Source organism: Saimiri boliviensis, chromosome 11 (assembly GCF_048565385.1).
Source record: "Saimiri boliviensis isolate mSaiBol1 chromosome 11, mSaiBol1.pri, whole genome shotgun sequence".
NCBI classification, from domain to species: Eukaryota; Metazoa; Chordata; class Mammalia; order Primates; family Cebidae; genus Saimiri; species Saimiri boliviensis.
This window is the reverse complement of record NC_133459.1, coordinates 51339166-51365079: the sequence shown is the minus strand read 5'-3', so window position 1 is coordinate 51365079 and position 25914 is coordinate 51339166. Positions and strand designations below refer to the sequence as shown.

General features: G+C 45.2%; 1 protein-coding gene across 3 annotated transcripts in view; it reads right to left on the bottom strand.

Moving 5' to 3' along the window:
* ZYG11A (zyg-11 family member A, cell cycle regulator) overlaps positions 1-25914 on the bottom strand; it is a 60842-nt gene that overhangs the window by 28562 nt on the left and 6366 nt on the right. For 2 of the 3 annotated variants that reach the window (XM_074380838.1, XM_074380840.1), the window contains exons 2-4: positions 10350-10515; positions 5131-5882; positions 842-982 (exon numbers count right to left, since the gene is read on the bottom strand). In XM_074380838.1, the coding sequence (XP_074236939.1) occupies positions 842-982; positions 5131-5882; positions 10350-10365 (909 nt within the window). In that variant the 5' untranslated portion in view covers positions 10366-10515. The remainder of the gene's footprint in view (positions 1-841; positions 983-5130; positions 5883-10349; positions 10516-25914) is intronic. The other variant, XM_074380839.1, reaches the window with a different exon arrangement.

Below are 25914 nucleotides of genomic sequence, written 5' to 3'. Positions count from 1 at the left end.
TCCCAAAGTGCTGGGATTACAGGCATGAGCCATGGAGCATAGCCAGCAGCTTTTTAATTTTTTTCTAAATTTTTGTAGAAACGGGTCTTACTAATGTTGATCAGGCTGGTCTTGAACTCCTGGCCTTAGGAAATCCTCCTACCTCGGCCTCCCAACCAAAGTGGCAAGTGGTGGGATTACAGGTGTGAGCCACCACACCTCACCCAGAGTTTTTCTTATGTATTATCGCTTTTGAACTGTAAATAATCTCCCATGCTGTAAAAATAACCACATTTTTAAGGAATTGCCAAGAATTACCAGTGATAAAAACAAGATTTTTCTTAAGACCTTTCGTTGTCATATTTCACTAAAAACAGCTACAATTTTCAAATAAACACATGTATAAAAGAAAAATAAATAACTGCAGTTTTCTTTCCCAAGCAACTTAATACTCGCAATTACCTTTACAATAACCCAACCCTCCCTAAATCAAAACTAAGTTTGGCTGTATCAATATTGGCAACTTTGTTATTGACAAAATAAGTGGCAGATTTAGCCACCTTCAATTATTTTTATTTTGTTCTGTGCTTGTTTTCTTTCAGAAAGCCACCATGATCCTATTATTCCCTTACTTAGACCACATTTTGTTTTGATTCAAATTTATTCCACTTAAATCAATCCAGATGCTCAAAGCAAGAGATACTATGGCAGCTAAGCTTAACATTGTTTTCTTTGCTCTGTGAGGGCACTTGACTCACTACAGAATAAAGCATATAATTTATTATACTCAGTGTGTTTCATGAACAATTATCAATTGAACCAAGTTAGGAGGTAATAATAAAACCCGTCTTTCTTCAATTACCTTTAAAATAGCAGGCATGGTTACCTTCATTGAAAATGTCTCTGTGAACAGTCTGTAGAGGGCTTCCTTCATGAAACATGATCTGTTCCTGTATCGGCTCAGTGCTTCTGAAATCTGACTCATATTGGCTCCTCCGGCAACCTGAAAATAAAGATGTTACCAAATAGGTTTCACCATTGATTTTTGAGCACAGGGTTTTTGGGGCATCCAGTGTTTGGGACAATAACAAATGTTTAATTAAATGTTCCAGGTGTTGGCCGGACGCAGTGGTTCATGTCTGTAATCTCGACACTTTGGGAAGCCGAGGTGGGTGGATCACCTGATGTCAGGAGTTAAGAGACCAGCCTAACCAATACGGAGAAACCCCATCTCTACTAAAATTGCAAAATTAGCTGGGAGTGATGGTGGGCGCCTGTAGTTCCAGCTACTCAGGAGGCTGAGGCAGGAGATCACTTGAACCCAGGAGGCCAAGGCTGCAGTGAGCCAAGATGATGCCACTGCACTCCAGCCTGGGTGACACAAAGAGACTCCGTCTCAAAAAAAAAAAAAAAAAAAAAAAAAAAAAAAAAAAAAAAAAAAGTTCCAGGTGTTTTCCAAAGTTGTTCTCACTTAATCATAATTTTAATAAACATTCTCACCAACCTCATTTCTACGTAAGTCCAGAGAGGTGAAATGTGCCACTATAATTTAACAAAGCAATTAAGTGCTGGAGTCAGAATCAAATGCCATCTCCCTACAAATTTACATTACAGTTAAGACCTCAACTGAAAAATGAGTAACATGTAAATTTTTTTTTTTTTTTTTTTTTTTTGAGACGGAGTTTCGCTCGTTACCCAGGCTGGAGTGCAATGGCTCGATCTCAGCTCACTGCAACCTCCGCCTCCCGGGTTCAGGCAATTCTCCTGCCTCAGCCTCCTGAGTAGCTGGGACTACAGGCACGCGCCACCATGCCCAGCTAATTTTTTGTATTTTTAGTAGAGGCGGGGTTTCACCATGTTGACCAGGATGGTCTCGATCTCTTGACCTCATGATCCGCCCGCCTCAGCCTCCCAAAGTGCTGGGATTACAGGCTTGAGCCACCGCGCCCGGCCAACATGTAAATTTTTAAGGAACAAATTATCATGAATGCATAGACTGTTTTCTAAGTATATTCATATAGAATAAATGAGACAAGAGGAGACAGGAAAAAGCCCATATAAAAAAGGGTTGACTATTTTTAGTATTTAGTATTTTGTTAAAATTCTTCCTTCAACCCTTTACTGTGAACCTAAAAAAGAGAAAAAAAAATCTTTTTAAATGCTTCCATGACCAGCCTGGCCAACATGGTGAAAAACTCCGTCTCTACTAAAAATATAAAAATTAGCTGGGCATGGGGGTGCACGTCTGTAATCCCAGCTACTCAGAAGGCTGAGGCGAAAGAATCACTTGAACCTGGGAGCAGAGGTTGCAGTGAGCCAGGATTATGTCAGTGCACTCCAGCCTGGGAAACAGAGCAAGGCTCTGTCTAAATAAATAAATAGGCCGGGCACAGTGGCTCACGCCTGCAATCCCAGCACTTTGGGAGGGCAAATCAGGCAGATCATGAGGTCAGGAGTTCAAGACCAGGCTGGCCAACATGGTAAAACCCAATCTCTACTAAAAATACAAAAATTAGTCAGGTACGCTGGTGGGTGCCTGTAATCCCAGCTACTCGGGAGGCTTAGGCAGAAGAATTGCTTAAATCCGGGAGGCAGAGGTTGCAGTGAGCCGAGACTGCAACACTGCACTCCCGCCTGGGTAATAGAGCAAGACTCCCATCTTGGAAAAATAAATATAAATAAATAAATAAAAGGCAATTCCATTTAAAATACCATCAAACATATATCTTTTTTGTTGTTGTTGTTGTTGAGACGGAGTTTCGCTCTTGTTACCCAGGCTGGAATGCAATGGCACGATCTCGGCTCACCGCAACCTCTGCCTCCTGGGTTCAGGCAATTCTCCTGCCTCAGCCTCCTGAGTAGCTGGGATTACAGGCACGTGCCACCATGCCCAGCTAATTTTTTGTATTTTTAGTAGAGACGAGGTTTCACCATGTTGACCAGGATGGTCTCGATCTCTTGACCTTGGGATCCACCCACCTCGGCCTCCCAAAGTGCTGGGATTACAGGCTTGAGCCACCGCGCCCAGCCGAGATATCTTTAAAGTAAGTACAAACTTTTGTATACCAAAATGACAAAATATGCTTAAAGAAATTAAAGATCTAAATAAATGCAGAGATATACTAGATTCAAGAATCAGGAGACTCACACCAGGCATGGTAGCTAATTCCTGTAATCCAAACACTTTGGGAGTCTTAGGTATGAGGGTTGCTTGAGCCCAGGACTACTAGACCAGCCTGGGCAACACAGTGAGACCTCGCCTCTATTTTTTTAAAACAAAAGGAGACTCAATGTTATTTAATGGCAATTTTCCTCAAACTGACCTACAGATTCAATGCAATCCCAATCAAAATACCAGCAGTCCTTTTTGTAGATATTGACAAGTCGCTTTTATGATTTATATGGGAATATAAAGAACCTAGAATAACCAAAACAATTATGAAACAGAATAACATAGTTGAAGAAGTCACATTACCCAACTTCAAGACTTCATATAAAGTTATAGTAATCAGGCCGGGCGCAGTGGCTCACGCCTGTAATCCCAGCACTTTGGGAGGCCAAGGCGGGTGGATCACGAGGTCAACATGGTGAAACCCCGTCTCCACTAAAAATACAAAAATTAGCTGGGCGTGGTGGCGCCTGCCTGTAATCCCAGCTCAGGAGGCTGAGGCAGGAGAATCGCCTGAACCCAGGAGGTGGAGGTTTCGGTGAGCCGAGACCGCGCCACTGCACTCCAGCCTGGGTAACAAGAGCAAAACTCTGTCTCAAAAAAAAAAAAGAACAGAAAACCTCTGCTCACACAAGAGCTTGTACATGGCAGCATTATTCATAATAGCCAAAAAGAACAATGTATTGTCAGCTAATGATGGATAAACAAAAAAAACAAAATGTGGTATATCCATAAAATGGAATATTACTCAGCTATAAAAATGAATGAAGCAGTTACATGCTACAAGATGGATGAACCTTTAAAATATTATGTTAAGCGGAAGAAGCCAGTCACAAAGGGACACATTAAATCCATATTCTCAGCAAGAAATAACATGTGGGGCCGGGAACAGTGGCTCAAGCCTGTAATCCCAGCACTTTGGGAGGCCGAGGCGAGTGGATCACAAGGTTGAGAGATTGAGACCATCCTGGTCAACATGGTGAAACAGTCTCTACTAAAAATACAAAAAATTAGCTGGGCATGGTGGCACGTGCCTGTAATCCCAGCTACTCAGGAGGCTGAGGCAGGAGAATTGCCTGAACCCAGGAAGTGGAGGTGGCAGTGAGCCAAGATCACACCATTGTACTCCAGCCTGGGTAACAAGAGTAAAACTCCGTCTCAAAAAAAAAAAAAAAAAAAGAAAGAACATGTATTTGTTCTGGGCTTGTTTGTTTTTTTCTGAGACAAAGTCTCACTCTCTCACCCAGACTAGAGTGCAGTGGCATCATCTCAGCTCACTGTAACCTCCACCTCCTGGGTTCAAGTGATTCTCCTGCCTCAGCCTCCTGAGTAGCTGGGATTAGGTGCCTACCACCATGCCCAGCTAATTTATATATATATATTATATATATATATTATATATTTTATATATATTATATAAATTTTATATATATTATATAAATTTTATATATATTATATAAATAAATAAATATATATATATATATATATTTTTTTTTTTTTTTTGAGACTGAGTATCACTCTTGTTGCCCAGGCTGGAGTGCAATGGCGCGATCTCGGCTCACCGCAACCTCCGCCTCCTGGGTTCAGGCAATTCTCCTGCCTCAACCTCCTGAGTAGCTGGGATTACAGGCACACGCCACCATGCCCAGCTAATTTTTAGTATTTTTAGTAGAGACGAGGTTTCACCATGTTGGCCAGGCTGGTCTCAAACTCCTAAACTCAACTGATCCGCCCACCTCAGCTTCCCAAAGTGCTGGAACTACAGGCATGAGCCACTGAGCCTGGCCTATATGTTAATATTATATTCTCACAAACTACCACATAGTAGGTATACAATAATCGTTTAGTTACTAAATAACCTCTCTTTAAAGATTTTTCATCTGCCCCTGTTACCCTAATACCTAGTACAAATTCCGGCCTATACCACAAGTTTAATAATGTTCTAAACAAATGAAATAAAACTTATTCAGATAAGAACAAACCCTCAAGCCTTGCTTTGTAGTAAAGAAGTCAGAATAGCCAGCATCTGTGGCCAATAGTCCCACAAATTGCATGGCAGGCCGCTGTTGTATAAACATTTCTACAGCTGCATCAGTGATGCAATTGCTCCCAGAAATATCCAGTGACACAACATTGGGCAGGATGTCCTTCTGCTGTAGCAAATGAAAAGCTAGGTCTGATTTGACTTGCTTGTGATCAGAAATGTCAAGGTGAAGCAGACATTTAAGTTCTCTAATGACTGCAAGAATCTGTGGTTTGGTCATCGTCAGGCATTTCAGATAGTGCATTGTGAGAGACTTCAATCGATCCTTACAGGTAAGCAGTGCAGAAATATCAGTGACCAGAGTACTAGAGATATCCAAGCTTTCCAGTCTTGGTAACTGAGAAACATTAGCCAGGTCTTCAGTATGAAAACAAACATTAAAAACACTTAAAATGCAAAGACCAGTGAGCTGACCAAAGAACAGTACTCTTGAATTTTGAGGGATGCTTGTCGAGTCTAGCAGGAGACACTGGAGGTTCTGCTGCATCCAGCTATTGCTACAGAGTCCACTTAGGATGTCTGGGACTGGGAGGTCAGCGTGTACTGCAGTAGCATTCAGTTCAATAAGCTTATGATGGCAGAAGGCTTTTATGAATGCAGGTGTAGAGATTTTAGCTTTTTGGATATTGGCCAGCTTCAGTTTCATTTGGTTGCCTCGGAAAATGCTTGCTGTTCTGTCAGTCAGCTTGCCTATAAAAGAACCAGAACCAGCTTGTAATGACAACTTGATCTCATGCCTTTACAGGATAAAATGTAGCAAAGAACAAAGACAGATGCTAATGATAATAATAATAATGACAACATTTACTGCTTACTCTGTGCTAAGCATTGTTCTAAATCTTTACTCTGTGCTAGGCATTGTTCTAAATATTTACTAAGATTATTATCTCATCTACTCTGCATTAATACTACAATGGAATTATTATTACCACTATTAGGTAGCTGAGGAAACAAACTTTAATAGGTTAAGCAACTTATTCAAGGCCACTATCAGAATCAGAAGTCAACCCCAGTTTGTCCATAGAGCCCAAAATTCTATCTATAATAACCTTGCTCACAGAAAGGAAGAACAAAATGAAACAGGTAGGTAAGTACAGGATATTAACAATATAAAATACTATTACTACTACAATATACGAATACTACCACCAATTACTTTTAACCAAATTAGTATATAACACTTGACAAATCACTTACATCTCTGGACCTCATTTTCCTCATCTGTAAAATGAATGGGTTGTACTATTTTTCATTTATTACACATCTATTTTTGTTTTGTTTTGTTTCTTTGAGATGGAGTCTCACTCTGCCATCAGGGTGGAGTGCAGTGGTGCAATCTCAGGTCACTGCAACCTTTGCCTCCCGGGTTCAAGTGACTCCCCTGCCTCAGCCTCTTGAGTAGCTGGGATTACAGGCATGAGCTACCAGGACCAGCCTACTCACATCTTCAGTAGTGAGATCCCATGTTTCGTAACAGGCACATAAGGTAATCAGACACCTGTGACCACAAGGAATTCAGTATAGGGAGGCACACCAAGTAAATAAATAAGTACAGTAGTGTGCTATGTATAGCAGTGGCATGTACCTGGTATTGAATTTGCACAGATGAGACTGATTTAACTTTGAGCAAGGTTTCAAGGACACTGTCAGTTTGCCAGGGGGAAGGTAAGCATGTCAAAGACATGGAAGACACAGAGCAGCAAATCATTCAAAATGACCCTTAAGTAGAACAGCACTACTGGAACATAGTCCCTGAGGGGAGGCACAGCTGGAAACAACGATGAAGAGGATGGTAAAAGGCCTGTCCACAAAGCTAGGAAATTCAGACTTCATCCTATGGACAATGAGGAGCAATTTAAGACTCTTTAAGCAAAAAATGAATGGTCTTCACATTTTTTTCTTTTTTTGAGATGGAGTTTCACTCTTGTTACCCAGGCTGGAGCAGTGATGTGGTCTGGGCTCACCGCAACCTCTACCTTCCAGGTTCAAGTGATTCTCTCGCCTCAGCCTCCTGAGTAACTAGGATTATAGGCATCTCCCACCATGCCTAGCTAATTTTTGTATTGTTACCATGTTGGCCAGGCTGGTCTCAAACTTCTGACTTCAGGTGATCCACCCACTTTGGCCTCTCAAAGTGCTGGAATTACAGGTGTGGGCCACTGCACCTGGCCAGTCACTGCATTTTGATGCAGCTTCTTTAAAAAAAGAAAAAAATGGGCTAGGTGCAGTGGCTCATGCTTGTAATCCCCAGTGCTTTGGGAGGCCGAGGCAGGAGGATCACAAAGGTCAGGAGATCGAGACCACCTTAACCAACATGGTGAAAACCCGTCTCCACTAAAATTCAAAAAATTAGCCAGGTGTGGTGGAGCACACCTGTAGTCCCAGCTACTCCGGAGGCTGAAGCAGGGGAATTGCCTGAACCTGGGAGGTGGAGGTTGCAGTGAGCCAAGACTGCACCACTGTACTCTAGCCTGCAGACAATGGGAGACTCGTCTCAAGAAAAAAAAAAAAAAAAAAAGAAAGAAAGAAAGAAAAAAGAAAGAAATGGATATAATTACATTTTTAGAAACACCAATTCTGCAAAAGAATTTAGGACCAGGGCAGTGGCTCATGCCTGTAATCCTAGTACTCTGGAGGCCAAGGCAGGAGGATCACTTGAGGTCAGGAGTTAAGACCAGCCTGGCCAACAGGGTAAAACCCCATCTCTACTAAAAATACAGGAATTAGCCGAGCGTGGTGGTGTATACCTATAGTCCCAGCTACTCAGTTGCTGAGGCACAAGAACTGCTTGAACCTGGGAGGGAGGCGGAGCAGTGAGTTGAGTTCACGCCTCTACAGTCCAGCCTGGAGGACAGAGCAAGACTGTCTCTAATCAAAAAAGAAAGGGGAAAAAAAGAAAGAAAAGAAAAGAAAAACGCAGGCTGTGAAAAGTGGCTCATGCCTGTAATCGCAACACTTTGTTTGGGAGTCCCAGGCAGGTGGACTGCTTGAGCCCAAGAATTTAAGAGCAGCCATCTCTACAAAAAAAAATTTTTAATTAGCCAGGCATGGTGGTGCACACCTGTAGTCCCAGTTACTCAGGAGGCTGAGGCAGGAGGATCACTTGGGCCCAGGAGTTTGAGGTTACAGCAAACCGACTGCATTCCAGCCTGGGTGACAGAGTGAGACCATGTCTCAAAAAACATAAAATAAGCTGGATGTGGTGGCTCATGCCTGTAATTGAAGCACTTTGAGAGGCTGAGGCAGGCAGATCACCCGAGGTCAGGATATTGAGGTCAGTTCAAGACCAGCCTAGCCAACATGGTGAAACCCCATCTCTACTAAAAATAGAAGAAGTAGGCTGGTCCGAGTGCAGTGCTATTTACAACTAATTGATCACAACCAGTTACAGATTTCTTTGTTCCTTCTCCACTCCCACTGCTTCACTTGACTAGCCTAAAAAAATAAAATAAAATAATAAATAAAAAAGGTTGGCCAAGCATGGTGGCAGACCCTTGTAATCCCAGCAGTAGGCTGAGGCAAGAGAAATCCTTGAACTTGAGAGGTGGAGGTTGTAGTGAGCTAAGATTGTGCCACTGCACTCCAGCCTAGGCAACAATTGAAACTCTGTCTCAAAAAAAATAAATAAAATATAAAAACAGCAGCATTCACTGAGGTAGGAAGAAAATCTGGAGAATATGATGACTCAGCTGCCCAGAGCAATTGGTAACATGATTCAGGAGTTTACAATATAGGGCTAGGAACTCTGGGGAATGACAGAAGAGGTTAAATAAACCAAGGAAAATCACACAAGGAGTGTTCAAAGTGAGAAGAGTATACAGGACAGGACCTTAAGAAGCACAAAATACGCCGGGCGCGGTGGCTCAAGCCTGTAATCCCAGCACTTTGGGAGGCCGAGGCGGGTGGATCACGAGGTCGAGAGATCGAGACCATCCTGGTCAACCTGGTGAAACCCCGTCTCCACTAAAAATACAAAAAATTAGCTGGGCATGGTGGCACGTGCCTGTAATCCCAGCTACTCAGGAGGCTGAGGCAGGAGAATTGCCTGAACCCAGGAGGCGGAGGTTGCGGTGAGCCGAGATCACGCCATTGCACTCCGGCCTGGGTAACAAGAGCGAAACTCCGTCTCAAAAATAAATAAATAAATAAATAAATAATAATAATAAAATAACCCTTTTTTCCTTTCTTGTTTTAAGTGGAGTTCTTAAGCCCAGCTACAATGGGAGGTAAGACTGATAACCACAATGAAAAGAATGGTAAGACTACAGCAGAGCATTTTGAAAGCTAAAGAGCAGGCTAGGCGCAGTGGCTCACACCTGTAATCCCAGCACTTTGAGAGGCCAAGGCAGGCGAATCACCTGAAGTCAGGAGCTCGAGACCAGCCTGGCCAACACAGTGATACCCCATCTCTACTAAAAATACAAAAATCAGCCAGGCATGGTGGCAGATACCTGTAATCCCAGCTACTCAGGAGGCTGAGGCAGGAGAATCACTTGAACTCAGGGGATGGATGTTGCAGAGAGCCAAGATTGTGCCACTGCACTCCAGCCTGGGTGACAAGAGCTAGAAACTTCATCTCGGGGGAAAAAAAAAAAAAAAAAAAAAGGCCAGGCGCAGTGGCTCACACCTGTAATCCCAGCACTTTGGGACGCCAAGGCAGGCAGATTACTTGAGCTCAGGAATTCACGACCAGCCTTAGTAACACGGCAAAACTGTCTCTACTACAAAAATACAAAAAATTAGCTGGACATGGCAGTATGCGCCTGTAGTCCCAGCTATTCGGGAGGCTGAGGCAAGGGAATTGCTTGAACCCATGAGGCAGAGATCGCAGTGAGCCGAGATTACGCCACTGCACTCCAGCCTGGGCAACTGAGCGAGACTTTGTCTCAAAACAAAACAAAACAAAACAAAAACAAGCTAGAGAGCAGATGGATGAGTGATAACTTAGCAAGTGAAGAGTGGAAAACCAAGTCAATAGCAGAGCTAGCTAGAAGACAATTTCCATCATGGGATCCCAGAGAGAATGAGACTCAACCTCCAGACAAATGAAATGGGAATACTTTGTGAGAATCACAATAGGAATTGTATATGAAACGTGCTTTTCAAATAGTAAAGTACCCCAAGAGCAGACTGTAGAGAAAGAAGCCTTATCATTACCTTGCCAAGTCATCATCCTGAGAAATCGATCAGCTACTTCCTGAGGGAAACTCCAGTGCTCCGGAAGGCACAGTGTTCCATCAGGTCTTTCAGAACACAATTTCTCTAGGTTAGCAATCAGGAAATTCAGGCAGATGTTGACCAAAGTATAAGGAGATGCCTCTTCCTAGCAAACAAAACCCCAAACAAACTTTATTAGAATACATCTGCAAAAATTCAACATAAAACTTGTCATGTCATACATTTTCCACTTGATAAGGATATCTTAAGATACATCCTCTGTACTCTAATAATGATTTATATGTAACGAAATCACCTTATTCCAACTGTTAACTGAATGTAAGATTTAATCTGCTGTCCCTCCTGTTGTATAGCTGTCTCTCAAAAAAAAATTACAAAAATTGGCCAGGCCCAGTCAGTGGCTCACGCCTGTAATCCCAGCACTTTAGGAGACCAAGGCAGCCGAATCACAAGGTCAGGAGTTGGAGACCAGCCTAGCCAACATAGTGAAACCTCATCTATACTAAAAATACAAAAAATTATCCAGAAGTGACAGCAGGAGCCTGTAATCCTGTTACTCAGGAAGCTGAGGAAGAAGAATCACTTGAACCCGGGAGGCAGAGACTACAGCAAGCTGAGATCCAGCCTGGGTGACAGTACGAGACTCCATTGCAAGAAAAATACAAAAATTAGCAGGGCGTGGTGGCGCATGCCTGTAATCCCAGCTACTCAGGAGGCTGAGGCAGGAGAATTGTCTGAACCCAGGAGGCAGAGGTTGCAGTGAGCCGAGATCGCGCCATTGCACTCCATCCTGGGTAACAAGAGCAAAACTCCACCTATAAAAAAAATGACAGAGTCTAGCTCTGTTGTCCAGGCTGGAATGCAGTGGTGCGATCTCAGCTCACTGCAACCTCCACCTCCCAGGTTCACATGCCTCAGCCTCCTGAGTAGGTGGGACTACAGGCATGTGCCACCATGCCTGGCTAACTTGTATTTTTAGTAGAGACGGGGTTGTCCAGGCTAGTCTTAAATTCCTGGCCTCAGGTGATCTGTCTACCTCAGCCTCTCACACTTTGGGCTGAGGTGGGAGGACTGCTTCAGACCAGGAGCTCAAGACTGGCCTGAAAGACAAAGCAAGATCCAGTCTGTTTTTATTTTATTTCATTTTATTTTTTAAGTTCAAATTAGATGCAAGAGGTAAACCCACTGATTTTGGAAGCAAATAAACCCAAAGCACAATAAACAACAAAAACAACAAAAACAACATGGCAAATTTCTTTTTTTTTTTTTTTTTGAGATGGACTTTTCGCTTTTGTTACCCAGGCTGGAGTGCAATGGCAAGATCTCGGCTCACCACAACCTCCGCCTCCTGGGTTCAGGCAATTCTCCTGCCTCAGCCTCCTGAGTAGCTGGGGTTACAGGCACGCGCCACCATGCCCAGCTAATTTTTTGTATTTTTAGTAGAGACGGGGTTTCACCATGTTGACCAGGATGGTCTCGATCTCTTGACCTCGTGATCCACCCGCCTCGGCCTCCCAAAGTGCTGGGATTACAGGCTTGAGCCACCGTGCCTGGCATTTTATTTTATTTTTTTAGAGGCAAGATTTCACCATGTTGGCCAGGCTGGTCTAGAACTCCTGACCTCAGGTGATCTGCCCACCTCGGCACCACTGCACTCCAGCAGCCTGGGTGACAGAGAGAGGCTCTGTCTCAAAAAAAAAAAAAAAAAGCAAGTAGAGGCTGTTAGGCTAGATACAAACTCGAGACTGCTGTTTACAAGAGACACACTTTAAAACATATAAAGATAGACACAAGGAAACTGGAATGACTACAATGTCAGAAAAATAAGGCTTCCAGACAACAATATTGCTAGAAATCAAAACGGACTTTTCTTTTTTTTTTTTTCTTTTTTCTTATTTTAAAGACAGGGTTTCACCATGTTGGTCAGGCTGGTCTTGAACTCCCGACCTCAGGTGATCCGCCTGCCTTGGCTCCAAAGTGCTTGGATTACAGGCGTGAGCCACCATGCCCGGCCCAAGATGGACATTTCTTAATGATAAAAGGGTCAATTCATCAAGCAGAATTAACATTCCTAAATGCATATGAACTTAATAATAGCTCCAAAATTCATGAGGCAAAACAATGAAAGGATATGGGAGGCCAAGGCAAGAGGATTGCTTGAGCCCAGGAGTTCAAGACCAGCCTGGACAATATAGGGAATTCCTCATCCTCATAAAAGACTGCCACTGCATTCCGGCCTGAGTCAAATTCTGTCTCAAAAAAATAAATAAAATAAAAAACACAAGGTAAACAGAAGGAAATGTTAAGGATAGAAACAGAAATCAGTATGAGAAACAGACCAACAGTGGATATAATCAAAGCAAACAATTGGTTCTTTGAAGATTTATTATTAAATCCCTATGTACAATAACCAAGAGAAAAAAACAGGAGAGAAAAAACATAAATTATCAATACCAGAAACAAAAGAGAGATCATTACAGACACCACAGGATAATAAAAGAATCCTGTGGCCGGGCTCATGCCTGTAATCCCAGCACTTTGGGAGGCTGAGACGGGTAGATCACGAGGTCAAGAGATTGAGACCATCCTGGTCCACATGGTGAAACCCCGTCTCTACTAAAAACACAAAAATTAGCTGGGCATGGTGGCGCATACCTGTAATCCCAGCTACTCGGGAGGCTGAGGCAGGAGAATTGCTTGAACCCAGGAGACAGAGGTTGCGGTGAGCCGAGATCACGCCACTGCACTCCAGCCTGGGTAACAAGAGCGAAACTCCATCTCAAAAAAAAAAAAAAAGAATCCTGTGAAGAGTTTTATGCCAATTTATTTGATAACTCAGATGAAACAGACAAAATCCTTAAAAGACATGTTACCAAAACTGAAAAAGTTTAATAAGTGCAAATACATTTAGAAATATGTCTTCTTGATGGACCTTTTTATTAATATAAAAGTGAAATGAATGAACAGCCCTATATACTTAAATTCTTCCCCCTGAGAAATAAAGAGAACAGATAATCTAATTAAACACCCCTCCCCTTAGCTGGTGTCCCAGCTTCTCCAGAGGCTGAGGAGGGAAGATCCCTTGAATCCAGGATCTAAAAAATATTAACTTTTTTAAAAACATTCTCCCGGCCAGGTGTGATAGCTCACACCTGTAATCCAAGCACTTTGAAGGCCAAGGCGGGCGGATCACCTGAGGTCAGGAGTTCAAGATCAGCCTGACCAACATGGTGAAACCCCGTCTTAAAAAAAATTTAAAAATTTAAAAAACCCTTCTCCCAAAGAAATCAGTCTTAGATGGCTGCACTGGTGAGTTCTATTAAATATGTAGATAAGGGGTAATACCAATCCTACACGAAGTCAAATAATAAAAGAATAAAGCAATTCATTTTTTGAGGCCAGCATTATCCTGATACTAACATCAGGTAACAGCCTGGCCCACATGGTGAAATCCCTGCCTCTACTAAAAATAGAAAAATAAATTAGCCAGGCATGGTAGCACATGTCTGTAATCCCAGCTACTCAGGAGGCTGAGGCAGGATAATCTCTTGAACCCAGGAGGTGGAAGTTGCAGTGAGGCAAGATCACACCACTGCACTCCAGCCGGGCAACAGAGGAAGACCCTCTCAAAAAATAAAAATAAAATGAAATAAATTCAGATAAAAGATTTCTGGAGAACAATGTTTCTTATAAACACGGACTAAAAAACTACTCAGCAAAGGCCAGGGGTGTGGTGGCTCCTGCCTGTAACCCCAGCACTTTGGGAGGTTGAGGCAGGTTGATCACCTGAGGTCAGGAGTTTGAGACCAGCCTGACCAACATGAAGAAACCCCGCCTCTACTAAAAATACAAAAGTAGCCAGGTGTGGTGGCACATGTCTGTAATCCCAGCTACTCGAGAGGATGAAGCAGAAGAATCGCTTAAACTCGCAAAGCAGAGGTTGTGGTGAGTGGAGATGGTCCCATTGCACTCCAGCCTGGGAAACAAGAGCAAAACTCTGTCTCAAAAACAAACAAACAAAAATTCAGCAAAATATGAGCAGAATTCTGCAATACACCAGAATAGTATAGCACGACCAGATGGGGTTTATTCCTTTTTTTTTTTTTTTTTTTTGAGATAGACTCTCGCATTGTCTGTCGCCAGAGCTGAAGTGCAATGGCACCATCTCAGCTCACTGCAACCTCTGCCAAGTTCACGCGATTCTGAGTAGCTGGGATTACAGGCACACACCGCCACACCCGGTTAATTTTTTGTATTTTTAGTAGAGATGGCCAACTATGTTGGCCAGACTGGTCTTGAACTCCTGACCTTGTGATCCACACCTGCCTTGGCCTCCCAAAGTGCTGGGATTACAGGTGTGAGCCACCGTGCTCGGCCTATTACTAAAAAATTAAATTCTCTATCAAAGAAATGCAGAATAAAGAAAAAATTAAAAATTAACACAGAATAAAGAAAAAAATCCAGAGGCTCACACCTGTAATCCCAGCACTTTAAGAGGTCGAGGTGGGCAGATCATGAGGTCAGGAGTTCGAGACCAGCCTGACCAACATGGTGAAACCCCTTCTCTACTAAAAAATACAAAAATTCGCTGGGCGTGGTGGCAAACACCTGTAATCCCAGCTACTCAGGAGGCTGAGGCAGGAGAATCATTTGAACTCGGGAGGCAGAAGTTGCAGTGGGCCAAGATCGTGCCACTGCACTCCAACCTGGGGCGACAGAGCTAGACTGCATCTCAAAAATAATATAATAATAAACCACAGAAGCAGACAGAGAAAATGGGTGTATTTTTGTAAAGAAATCTTGTGTTTGGATTCCAAGCAGCAAAAAAATGTGCTTGAGATGCTGCTAGTACATAAGTAAAAAATCCAAGTTTTCCATTAATTACAAATCCACAAATTATATAACAACTTTCCTAAGTGAGTTCAAAAGAGTACAGGGTAGATCATAGCAAGCCATAAACGTCTTCCAACCAGGCGTTAATAGCTAAAGCACAACCTTAATCAAAACATTTCCTTCTCTCTATAAATTTTGGGTTGAGCCTTGACCACTCAATCCCACGAGTTCCCAGAGGATGGCCCTTGGCGGGTTTTTTCCAAAGTGGGGTCGGGGGTCTGAACCCCTGAGGTCAAATTCAGGTTCACCAGCAAGTCAGCTAAATTTCAGAGCTCCCAACTTCCCAACATCGGTAAAATGGAGCCTAGCAAAGCCTACAAAACACTAGAGATTACCGGATTGCTTTAGAAACGCGACACTAGGCAACACACAGTAGGCGCTAAACACTTTTTTTTTTTTTTTTTGAGACCGAGTCTTGCTCTGCCGCCCAGGTTGGAGTGCAGCGGCGCTGTCTCGGCTCACTGAAACCTCCGACTCCCAACTGAAACGATTCTCCCGTCTCAGCCTCCCGAGCAGCTGGGATTGCAGGCAGCCGCCATCATGCCCCGCTAGTTTTTGTATTTTAATAGAGACGGGGTTTCGAGGTTTCACCTGTTGGCCAAGCTGATCTTGAAGTCCTGACCTCGCGGGGAGGGGAAAAAAAAATCCTGACCTCGAGTGATCCGCCCGCCTCGGCCTCCCAAAATGCTGGGATTACAGGCGAAGACACCGCGCCCCGCCACTCACAGTCTTTTGGTTTGCATTTTGCCCCGAGCTAAGTAGGTGTAACAGGCAGTCGGCAAAGGCTGGGGAGGGGGAGGCAGAGGGGGCGGACGCGCAAAACAGAATCTCAGTCTTCGGGTTCCCCTAGCCCAGCTGAGCTACTTGCCCGGCCCCGGGCCCAAAGGCCTCGGCTAGTAGCGGCCAATGGGTCACCGCCTCCGCGGGGCGCCGCATCCGCAACAAGCGAGGGGAAACGGGCAAGGTGTGGGGCTTGGGGGTTCATGACCGCAAAAACATCGTCCACTACGGGCCGAGCCGAGTGCCATGCTCACCAGCACCTACGTCTAGGCTCACAGCCCCCCGCACTGGGGCGAGGAATCCTGAGGAGGCTGGCCCGGGCCACTGGGACCCGGCTCCCGCCGCGCTGCCTCAGGGAGCAAGGTCCACGCGCTCTGCCCCCGCCCCGGGCGCCAGGCCGCCTACCCCCGCGCACCTCCCCGCGACGCCCGCGCCTGGAAGGGGCTCGGCCTCTAGACCGCAGCCGCCCACGGGCCACGCTCCCCAGCAAGTGCCTCGGCTGCGTCCCCCGTGACTCCCCGCGCTCGCCGCAGTCGGACGTGGCGCCGAGGTTCGCGTCGCCGCCCGCACCCCGGGGCTCACCTGTACCACGCAGCAGCCCAGGGCATCCTTCTGAGCGTCGGGAGGGACGATGTTCCGGGGCGCGTGCCCTGGGTGCAAGAAATGAACCATGGCGACCGCCGCCGGCGAGGCGTCGAGAAAAGAGCCCACGTCCAGCAGGGCCCGGGTCCCGCCAGGAGGGGCGGCGGCCAGGACGCTCAGACTACTCTCGCGGGGCTTTTGAAACGCCGGGCGAGGCGGCGCGCACGCAGGGGCCGGACCGCCGCAGACCCCACCCCCCGGAAGGCCCCCCAGCCCCACCGGCCCCCTACCACTGAGCCCCGGGGCCAACCGTCCTCCTCCCGCCTTCCCAGCCCCCTAGACCGACCTACCACCGCCCAGCCGCGTACCCCAAGGCTTGACAGCACATTCCCCCAGGCCCAGCTCTGTGGAGTTGGGGAATACTATATATAAATTCATTATTTCTACATAGGTATATACGTTTTAAAGCTTTCATACGTTAAAATATATTTTTCAAAGACTTTGCCGCTAAAAATCTGGCAATAGCACTTAACAGTCCTCTCTGTTCTAACACCTAGAGTCGCTGGATAAATCAAATATAGAAGCAATCCAAAATATTGGCAACTATCTACCAAAAAAGGTACTTAGCTTTGTTACCTAGAAAGTACCTGAGAAGACCCTATAACCTGCTCCAAGAAAGAAACCCTGACAGACCCTTCTAACTTTCTCCAAGAAAGAAATGCCACAAGTTAGCACACTTTAGCTAATTTAAGAGAAATAATACCTTAGAAAAGGAAAATTCTCAAGAACCTGAGACTTGGAGTTTGAATCCTGAATTAGAACGCCCGCTCAGCCATCTACTGGAGAACCTTGAGCAAGATTCTTGATGTCCCTGAAGCTTGACTTCCTCATCAGTAAAATGGAATGAGAATGCTTTATCTCACACGGCTAATGTCAGGATTAAATAGGATGATGTATGTAAAACACAAGGCAAGTCTTTGATAAATGGATTGGACTTGGATATTAAAATTATTTTTAAGTACTTTGCCAAATGTTTTTCTTTTATATGTATTCTTTTATTTTTTATTTATTTACTTATTTTTTAGGCAGAGTTTCGCTCTTGTTACCCAGGCTGGAGTGCAATGGCGCGATCTCGGCTCACCGCAACCTCCGCCTCCTGGGTTCAGACAATTCTCCTGCCTCAGCCTCCTGAGTAGCTGGGATTACAGGCACGTGCCACCATGCCCAGCTAATGTTTTGTATTTTTAGTAGAGATGGGGTTTCACCATGTTGACCAGGATGGTCTCGATCTCTTGACCTCGTGATCCACCTGCCTCGGCCTCCCAAAGTGCTGGGATTACAGGCTTGATCCACCGAGCCCGGCTATATGTATTCTTTTATTTAATCCACTTTACTACAAGAAGAAAAAAATCCTGTGCTGTAGGTATCATTCCCACTTTACTCACTGGGAGACTGAAGAACTGAAAGGTTGAATAGACAGCACAGTTTTTAAACAGCTGATGAGTGGCCAACCTGAGAGTCAAAACTGAGTTTTCTCACTGCAAGTCCAATCAATATGCTTTTGTTGGCCTGGCCTGAGGGCTCACCCCTGTAATCCCAGTACTTTGGGAGACCAAGGAGGGCAGATCACCTGAGGTCAGGAGTTCGAGACCAGTCTGACCAACGTGAAGAAACCCTGTCTCAACTAAAAATACAAAATTAGACAGGCATGGTGGCACATGCCTGTAATCCCAGCTACTCAGGAGGCTGAAGCGGGAGAATCACTTGAACCCAAGAGGCAGAGGCTGCGGTGAGCGGAAATTGTACCATTGTACTCCAGCCTGGGCAACAAGAGTGAAACTCCATCTGAAAAAAAAAAAAAAAAAAGCTTTTGTTAACCTGTGGAGGGTGTTCAATTCTTGGCTTCTAGAAGGAAGAATAGGACAAAACGCACAAACAAAGCAAGGAAGGAAGGAAGGGATTTATTGAAAGTGAAAGTTTACTCCACTGTGTGGGAGCCCCGAGCATAGGGGCTCAAAGACCCCATTACAGAATTTTTGGGAGTCTAAATACCCTCTACCTGGGGTACACCCTATGTAAATGAAGAGGATGAAGTAAAATTACAAAGTCATTTGCTGGGTATATGCCCTATAGAGAGGATATTTCCTGTCACTGCTGGAGTGTGAATTTCAGCAATTTTAACTTTAATGTAAAACCTGGTAAGTTATCTTCTGATACTGTTTGACTATTTCCAGCATAGCTAGGGGTGTGGCCAACTCTGCTTGGCTCAGGTCTTACTGAGCTGGAAAGCAGGCAAGGTAAACAATGTTGAAAAGGCAAAGAAGCAGTTTATGACCTTAAAGCATTGAGCAAACCTAATATTTAAACATAACTTTGACCGCATGTTTACATTTTGAAAACATTTGTTATTTTATCAATAATCTTTAAAGCCATCTTTTTTTTTTTTTTTTTTTTGAGACGGAGTTTCGCTCTTGTTACCCAGGCTGGAGTGCAATGGCGCGATCTCGGCTCACCGCAACCTCCGCCTCCTGGGTTCAGGCAATTCTCCTGCCTCAGCCTCCTGAGTAGCTGGGATTACAGGCACGTGCCACCATACCCAGCTAATTTTTTGTATTTTTAGTAGAGATGGGGTTTCACCATGTTGACCAGGATGGTCTCGATCTCTCGACCTCGTGATCCACCCGCCTCAGCCTCCCAAAGTGCTGGGATTACAGGCTTGAGCCACCGCGCCCGGCCAAAGCCATCTTTATTTCCCAATGATTACCCAAGTCACATGAACTAAATAAAAGGCATTATGTTTTTCACTTTTCTGACAAAATATTTTATTTAAGCTCTTATTATTTTTAAACCAATTAATTTAAAACTTAACACATGAGGTTGGGCATGGTGGCTAACATCTGGAATCCCAGCACTTTGGGAGGCCGAGGTGGGTGGATCACCTGAGGTCAGGAGTTCGAGACCAGCCTGGCCAACATGGCGAAACCCAATCTCTACTAAAAATACAAAAAATTGGCCGGACGCTGTGGCTTATGCCTGTAATCCTAGCACTTTGGGAGGCCGAGGTGCGTGGATCACCTGAGGTCAGGAGTTCAAGACCATCCTGGCCATCATGGTGAAACCCCATCTTTAAAAAAAAATAATAAGGATTTTTTAAAAATAAAAGTAAAAAGAATAAGAATACAAAAAATTAGGCCGGGCGCGGTGGCTCAAGCCTGTAATCCCAGCACTTTGGGAGGCCGAGGCGGGTGGATCACGAGGTCAAGAGATAGAGACCATCCTGGTCAACATGGTGAAACCCCATCTCTACTAAAAACACAAAAAACTAGCTGGGCGTGGTGGCACGTGCCTGTTATCCCAGCTACTTAGGAGGCTGAGGCAGGAGAATTGCCTGAGCCCAGGAGGCAGAGGTTGCGGTGAGCTGAGATCGCGCCATTGCACTCCAGCCTGGGTAACAAGAGCGAAACTCCATCTCAAAAAAAAAAAAAAAAAAAAAAAAAAAAAAATTAGGTGGTGTTGTTGTGGGTGCCTGTAATCCCAGCTACTTGAGAGGCTGACCCAGGAGAGTTGCTTGAACCCAGGAGTGCAGTGAACCATTGCACATCAGCCTCAGTGATAAAGCGAGACGCTGTCTCAAAAAATAAAAATAAATAAATAAAAATGACTGAGCGCAGTGGCTCATGCCTGTAATCCCAGCACTTTGGGAGGCCAAGGTGGGTGGATCACAGGTCAAAAGATGAAGAACATCCTGGCCAACACGGTGAAACCTCATCTCTACAAAAAATGCAAAAATTAGCTGGATTCATTGGTGTCCACTTGCAGTCCCAGCTCCTTGGGAGGCTGAGGCAGGAGAATCACTTGAACCTAGGAGGCAGAGGTTGCAGTAAGCTGAGATCACGCCACTGCACTCCAGCCTGAGTAACAGAGCGAGTATGCATCTCAAAAAAAAATTTTTTTAAGAAAGAAAAAAAAGGAAATTCTTACCCTTTTGCTGGCTTGCCAGGGTTCTGGGTTCTTTCTCCCTAAATGGCCCTAGCGACCCTACTGAACTGTATGCAAATAAACGCATTGCCAAGAATTAAGAATTTTCACAAATAGTTTCCAAATTTCAGAGCTATTAGGCAGAAAGAGATAACTGTAACTCAAATTCTATATATCAGAGTATACTTAACACACTTAAAGTATCAGGAAGCCTAAAATCCAAAAAGTTAGGTTTAAGGATAAAAAGCTGGTGTGTGGGTAACACCCTCCCAGGGGCACCAAGGAAGGAGAACTGTGCAGACCCCAAGCACAGTTAGTGCCTGAAGCATAACTCAGTGCTTACTGTATCTAGCTTATATATATAATCATACTTAGTCCCATATAATCTTTCTATATTATCACATAGGTATTGTTGTCAGAGCTATACTGACATTTAGTGCTGATTTATATAATCCTTCCATATAACCATTTAGAAGTTTGGAGTAGGAGGAATGCCTAGAGCAGTCACAGAACAGAAGCAGTACAGGGGAAAACAGCCAGACCAGGACAAGAACCAAAGACCCAGGTGGTGGCGTCCCTGTCTGAAAGGGCATATGCTGTATGGCAGGCTTGGAGCAAGAGCCTCTCCTCCTGATAAAGGAGTTGTAGTACCTTGCATCCAGTTCCTGTGGAAAATAGGCCTCAGGCCTGAGATCTTGAAAATAACAGAGAAGAACTCTTCTGGTGTGACCTGTCACAGCGGCTGTACACTCTGTCAGTCTTTTCTCGCTTCTATGCCAGCTCAAATCATCCTCCCATAAATATCTTAAGAGAAGAGCACAAATACAAAAGAAAAATGTAAAAAGAGAAGAGCACAAGTCTGTCAGCTCGCAATCCTTTGAAGTCTCCAGCCCCCAGATAAGAAGTGTTGCAACCAACACCTGTTGCACACAGCCCACCTCCTTGCCTCGGTGATCTAATGGGGGTGGACCCCTTTTCTGTACACAACCCTCTACTACGACGAACGGCACAGCCCCCTACTGCGCACAGCCCACCTCTCTGCCCAGGTGACATAATGGGGTGGCCCCCTAGCTTGTGACTCACGTGATTATGTATGCCCTATTACTAAGCCTATAGATGATGACCTCACTCACGACTGTGCCCTCTGCTTGTACCTAATGAATACAGATGCTTCTGGGCATTTGGGGCCCTTGCCAATCTCCACTCACAGGTGGTGTGGCCCCCCCAAGTCCAGATGCTCTTCAGTTCTTCAGTGTCCTGTCTCTTTACTTCTCGGATCCTGCACCTTAGCACAACACAAGGGACACCCCACGATCCGACCCTGTGGAGGCTCAACAGCCCTACCCTGGTGTGCTCCATTAATTCCTGCAGCCCGACAAAGATAGCTTAGCAATTCCAGACAAGGCCGGGCACGGTGGCTCAAGCCTGTAATCCCAGCACTTTGGGAGGCCGAGGTGGGTGGATCACGAGCTCAAGAGATCGAGATCATCCTGGTCAACATGGTGAAACCCCGTCTCTACTAAAAATACAAAAAATTAGCTGGGCATGGTGGCGTGTGCCTGTAATCCCAGCTACTCAGGAGGCTGAGGCAGGAGAATTGCCTGAACCCAGGAGGCGGAGGTTGCGGTGAGCCGAGATCGCGCCATTGCACTCCAGCCTGGGCAACAAGAGCGAAACTCCGCCTCAAAAAAAAAAAAAAAAAAAAAGAATAGCCATGAACTGCCAGGCGCAGTGGCTCCCACCTGTAATCCCAGCACTTTAGGAGACAGAGACAGGCAGATCACCTTAGGCAGATCACCTCAGGTAATCACCTAAGGTCAGGAATTCAAGACCAACCTGACAAACATGGAGAAACCCTGTCTCTACTAAATATACAAAGTTAGCTGGACATGGTGGTGGGTGCCTGTAATCCCAGCTACTGTGGAGGCTGAGGCAGGAGAATCGCTTGAACCTGGGAGTTGGAGGTTTCAGTGAGCCAAGATCGTGGCATTGCACTCCAGCCTGGACAAGAAGAGTGAAACTGTCTCAAAAAAAAAAAAAAAAAAAAAAAAAAAAAAAATATATATATATATATATATATATATATATATATATATGGCCATGAACTGTAATGAGAACTGGTGCCAGGTGGGCCTTTTTGTTCCTTAGTCAAGTGAGGAACAAAATTTAGCATAAGCAAGAAGGTTTCAGTTCCCTGAAACAACTGCAAGTTTGCTCTAAGCTGCACCACACATAGGGACCAGGGACCACACGTGGAAAAGATTTTTTTTTTTTTTTTTTTTTTTTTTGAGAGGGAGTTTCGCTCTTGTAACCCAGGCTGGAGTGCAATGGCACGATCTCGGCTCGCTGCAACCTCCGCCTCCTGGGTTCAGGCAATTCTCCTGCCTCAGCCTCCTGAGTAGCTGGGATTACAGGCACGTGTCACCATGCCCAGCTGATTTTTTGTATTTTTAGTAGAGATGAGGTTTCACCATGTTGACTAGGATGGTCTCGATCTATTGACCTCATGAGCCACCCACCTCGGCCTCCCAAAGTGCTGGGATTACAGGCATGAGCCACCACGCCCGGCCAGAAAAGATTTTTTTTTAAATGTCCTTTCCCTTTTGGGTCATGGCAGTTACAAACAGCCACTGAAAGACCGAAAAAGAAATAAATGAAATGGATCCCAGTTCCTTAAGCAAATTGGGTGGTGGCAGTCAGGCTTCTCCACATGGAAACCTCTGTTTCACTGGCCACGGCCAGAAACCTGCAGTTTTCTCCATGTTTAGGTGCTGCCCATCAAGGGTCCCAACTTGGAAGGGAAAAGAAAGAGTGTCCCTGTATAAAGCAGGAAGGAAAGAGAGAAAAATTAATCCCAAACTCCGGGCTTACCTCTTCCTCCTGGCTGGCTCACCAAAATATGTTAATGATGGAGGGTGTCCAGGTTCTTGGCATCTTGAGCAAAGACTTGGACAAAGGCACACACAAAGCAAGGAAGGAATGAAGAGATTCATTGAAAATGAAAGTACACTCCACAGTGTGGGAGCACTCAAGCATAGGGGCCCAAAGGGCCCATTACAGAATTTTCAGGAGTTTAAAGTAGGGTTTAAATTTTCAGGAGTTTAAAGTACCCCTCTACTTGGGGTACACCCTATGTAAATGAAGAGGATGAAGTAAAGTTACTAAGTCATTTTCTCGGTGTATGCCCTATGGAGAGGATATTTCCTGTCACGGCTGCTGTGTGAATTAAATAAACAACTGTTTAGTCAACATTATCTACCTTATCTAGGAGATCTTATGATGTCCAAAAACAAACTGATATCCTTCCCTAAACCTGCTTTGCCTGCTAATCTTCCCCATTTCAGAATATGGCAACTCTTTCCTTTCTGTTGCTTATGCCAAAAACCTTGAAAATCTTTTTTTTTGTTTTTTTTTTTTGTTTTGAGGCAAGGTCTCATTCTGTCCCCCAGGCTGGAGTGCAGTGCCATGACCATGGCTCACTGCAGCCTCAACCTCCTGGAATCAAGACATCTTCCCACTTCGGCCTCCCAAGTAGCTGGGACTATAGACATAGCCACTGTGCCAGGCTAATTTTTTATTTTTTGTAGAGATGGGGTTTCTCCATGTTGCCCAGGCTGGTCTCAGACTCCTGGGCTCAAGCAATTTGCCTGCCTTGGCCTGCTAAAGTGCTGGGATTACAGGTGTGAGCCACTGCTCCTGGCCTGTTTTCTCATATCCCATAACCTATCTGCTAGGAGAGCCTGCTGGCTCTACCTTTAAAATATATGCACAGATTGTCTCTGTCTTACCTGTTCCACTACTGCCACCAAGCTTTGGATTTTTACAGTATTCCTCTCCTTTAACCCTCCCACCCTTTTTTTTTTTTTTTTTTGGAGACAGAGTTTTACTCTTGTTGCCCTGGCTGGTGTGCAGTGGCACAATCTAGGGTTACTGCAACCTCCGGCTCCCAGGCTCAAGCAATTCTCCTGCCTCAGCCTCCCGAGTAGCTGGGATTACAGGCACGCACCACCACACCTGGCTAATTTTGTCTCTGTTTTGTTTTGTTTTGTTTTGTTAGATGGAGTTTTGCTCGTTACCCAGGCTGGAGTGCAGTGGCGCGATCTCGGCTCACCGCAACCTCCACCTCCTGGGTTCAGACAATTCTCCTGCCTCAGCCTCCTGAGTAGCTGGGATTATAGGCACGCGCCACCATGCCCAGCTAATTTTTTGTATTTTTAGTAGAGACGGGGTTTCACCATGTTGACCAGGTTGGTCTCGATCTCTTGACCTCATGATCCACCTGCCTCGGCTTCCCAAAGTGCTGGGATTACAGGCGTGAGCCACCGCGCCCGGCCTTAATTTTGTATTTTTAGTAGAGATGGTGTTTCGCCATGTTGGTCAGGCTGGTCTCGAACTCCCAACCTCAGGTGATCCAGCCACCTTGGCCTCCCAAAGTGCTGGGATTACTGGCATGAACCACTGAGCCCGGCCTGGATTTTTATAATATTCTTCTATCTGGTTTCCCAACTTATGCCTTTGTTGCATTAAAATGTATTCTCAACACAGCAGCTAGAGTGATCATTTATTTATTTATTTTAAATTTAAGTAGTTTTTGAAACAGTGTTGCTCTGTCACTCAGGCTGGAGTGCAGTGGTGCAGCCACTGGAGAGCATCATACCCAGCCTAGGTCACCATTTTAAATTGATTAAGTCACTCCTCTGCCCCCAACCCTCCAGTAGCTTCCCAAGTCATGCAAAATAAAACAAAAGTCTTAAGGAAGGAGCTTCGCAGGTTTCTACAGAATCTACTCTCCCTACACCCTACTTCTTTCATCCCATCTTCTGCCACCCTCCCCTTTACCGATTCCACCTAGTGCTTACGTACTCCAGGACAGACTCCCAGGCAGTTTTCCCTTGCCCTGTGGAGCATCCCTGCGGGGGATTCCAGCCCACTTGGGCGACACGAGTCCTGAAAGCGCTCCCGGGTAGGCATTGGCCCTGGTGAAACACCTTGCCAGAGCAAAGCAGGGTAGGCCCCTGCAGCAGATCCACCCAGTGGCTGAACACCGAGAAGGAACAGGTGCCTCAAGTCTGGATGTCAGAAACACGGTAGGACCGGTCCTGGGAAACTTGCCCACCTTCTTTAGGTGGAAGTGTGGCCTCGTCACCCACATGTGCCTGAACTCGGGTCTCTCTCTCTAACTAACCTTGTAAGTCTTGCTTTTGGCTTCAGTTTGGGTGGCGGGAGGTGTATGACTACGTGAGTACTGGAGGGATCCAACTGGACTCGCCAGCCATGAAATGTGGGAGCAGCAGGTCTGTTAGAGGGGACT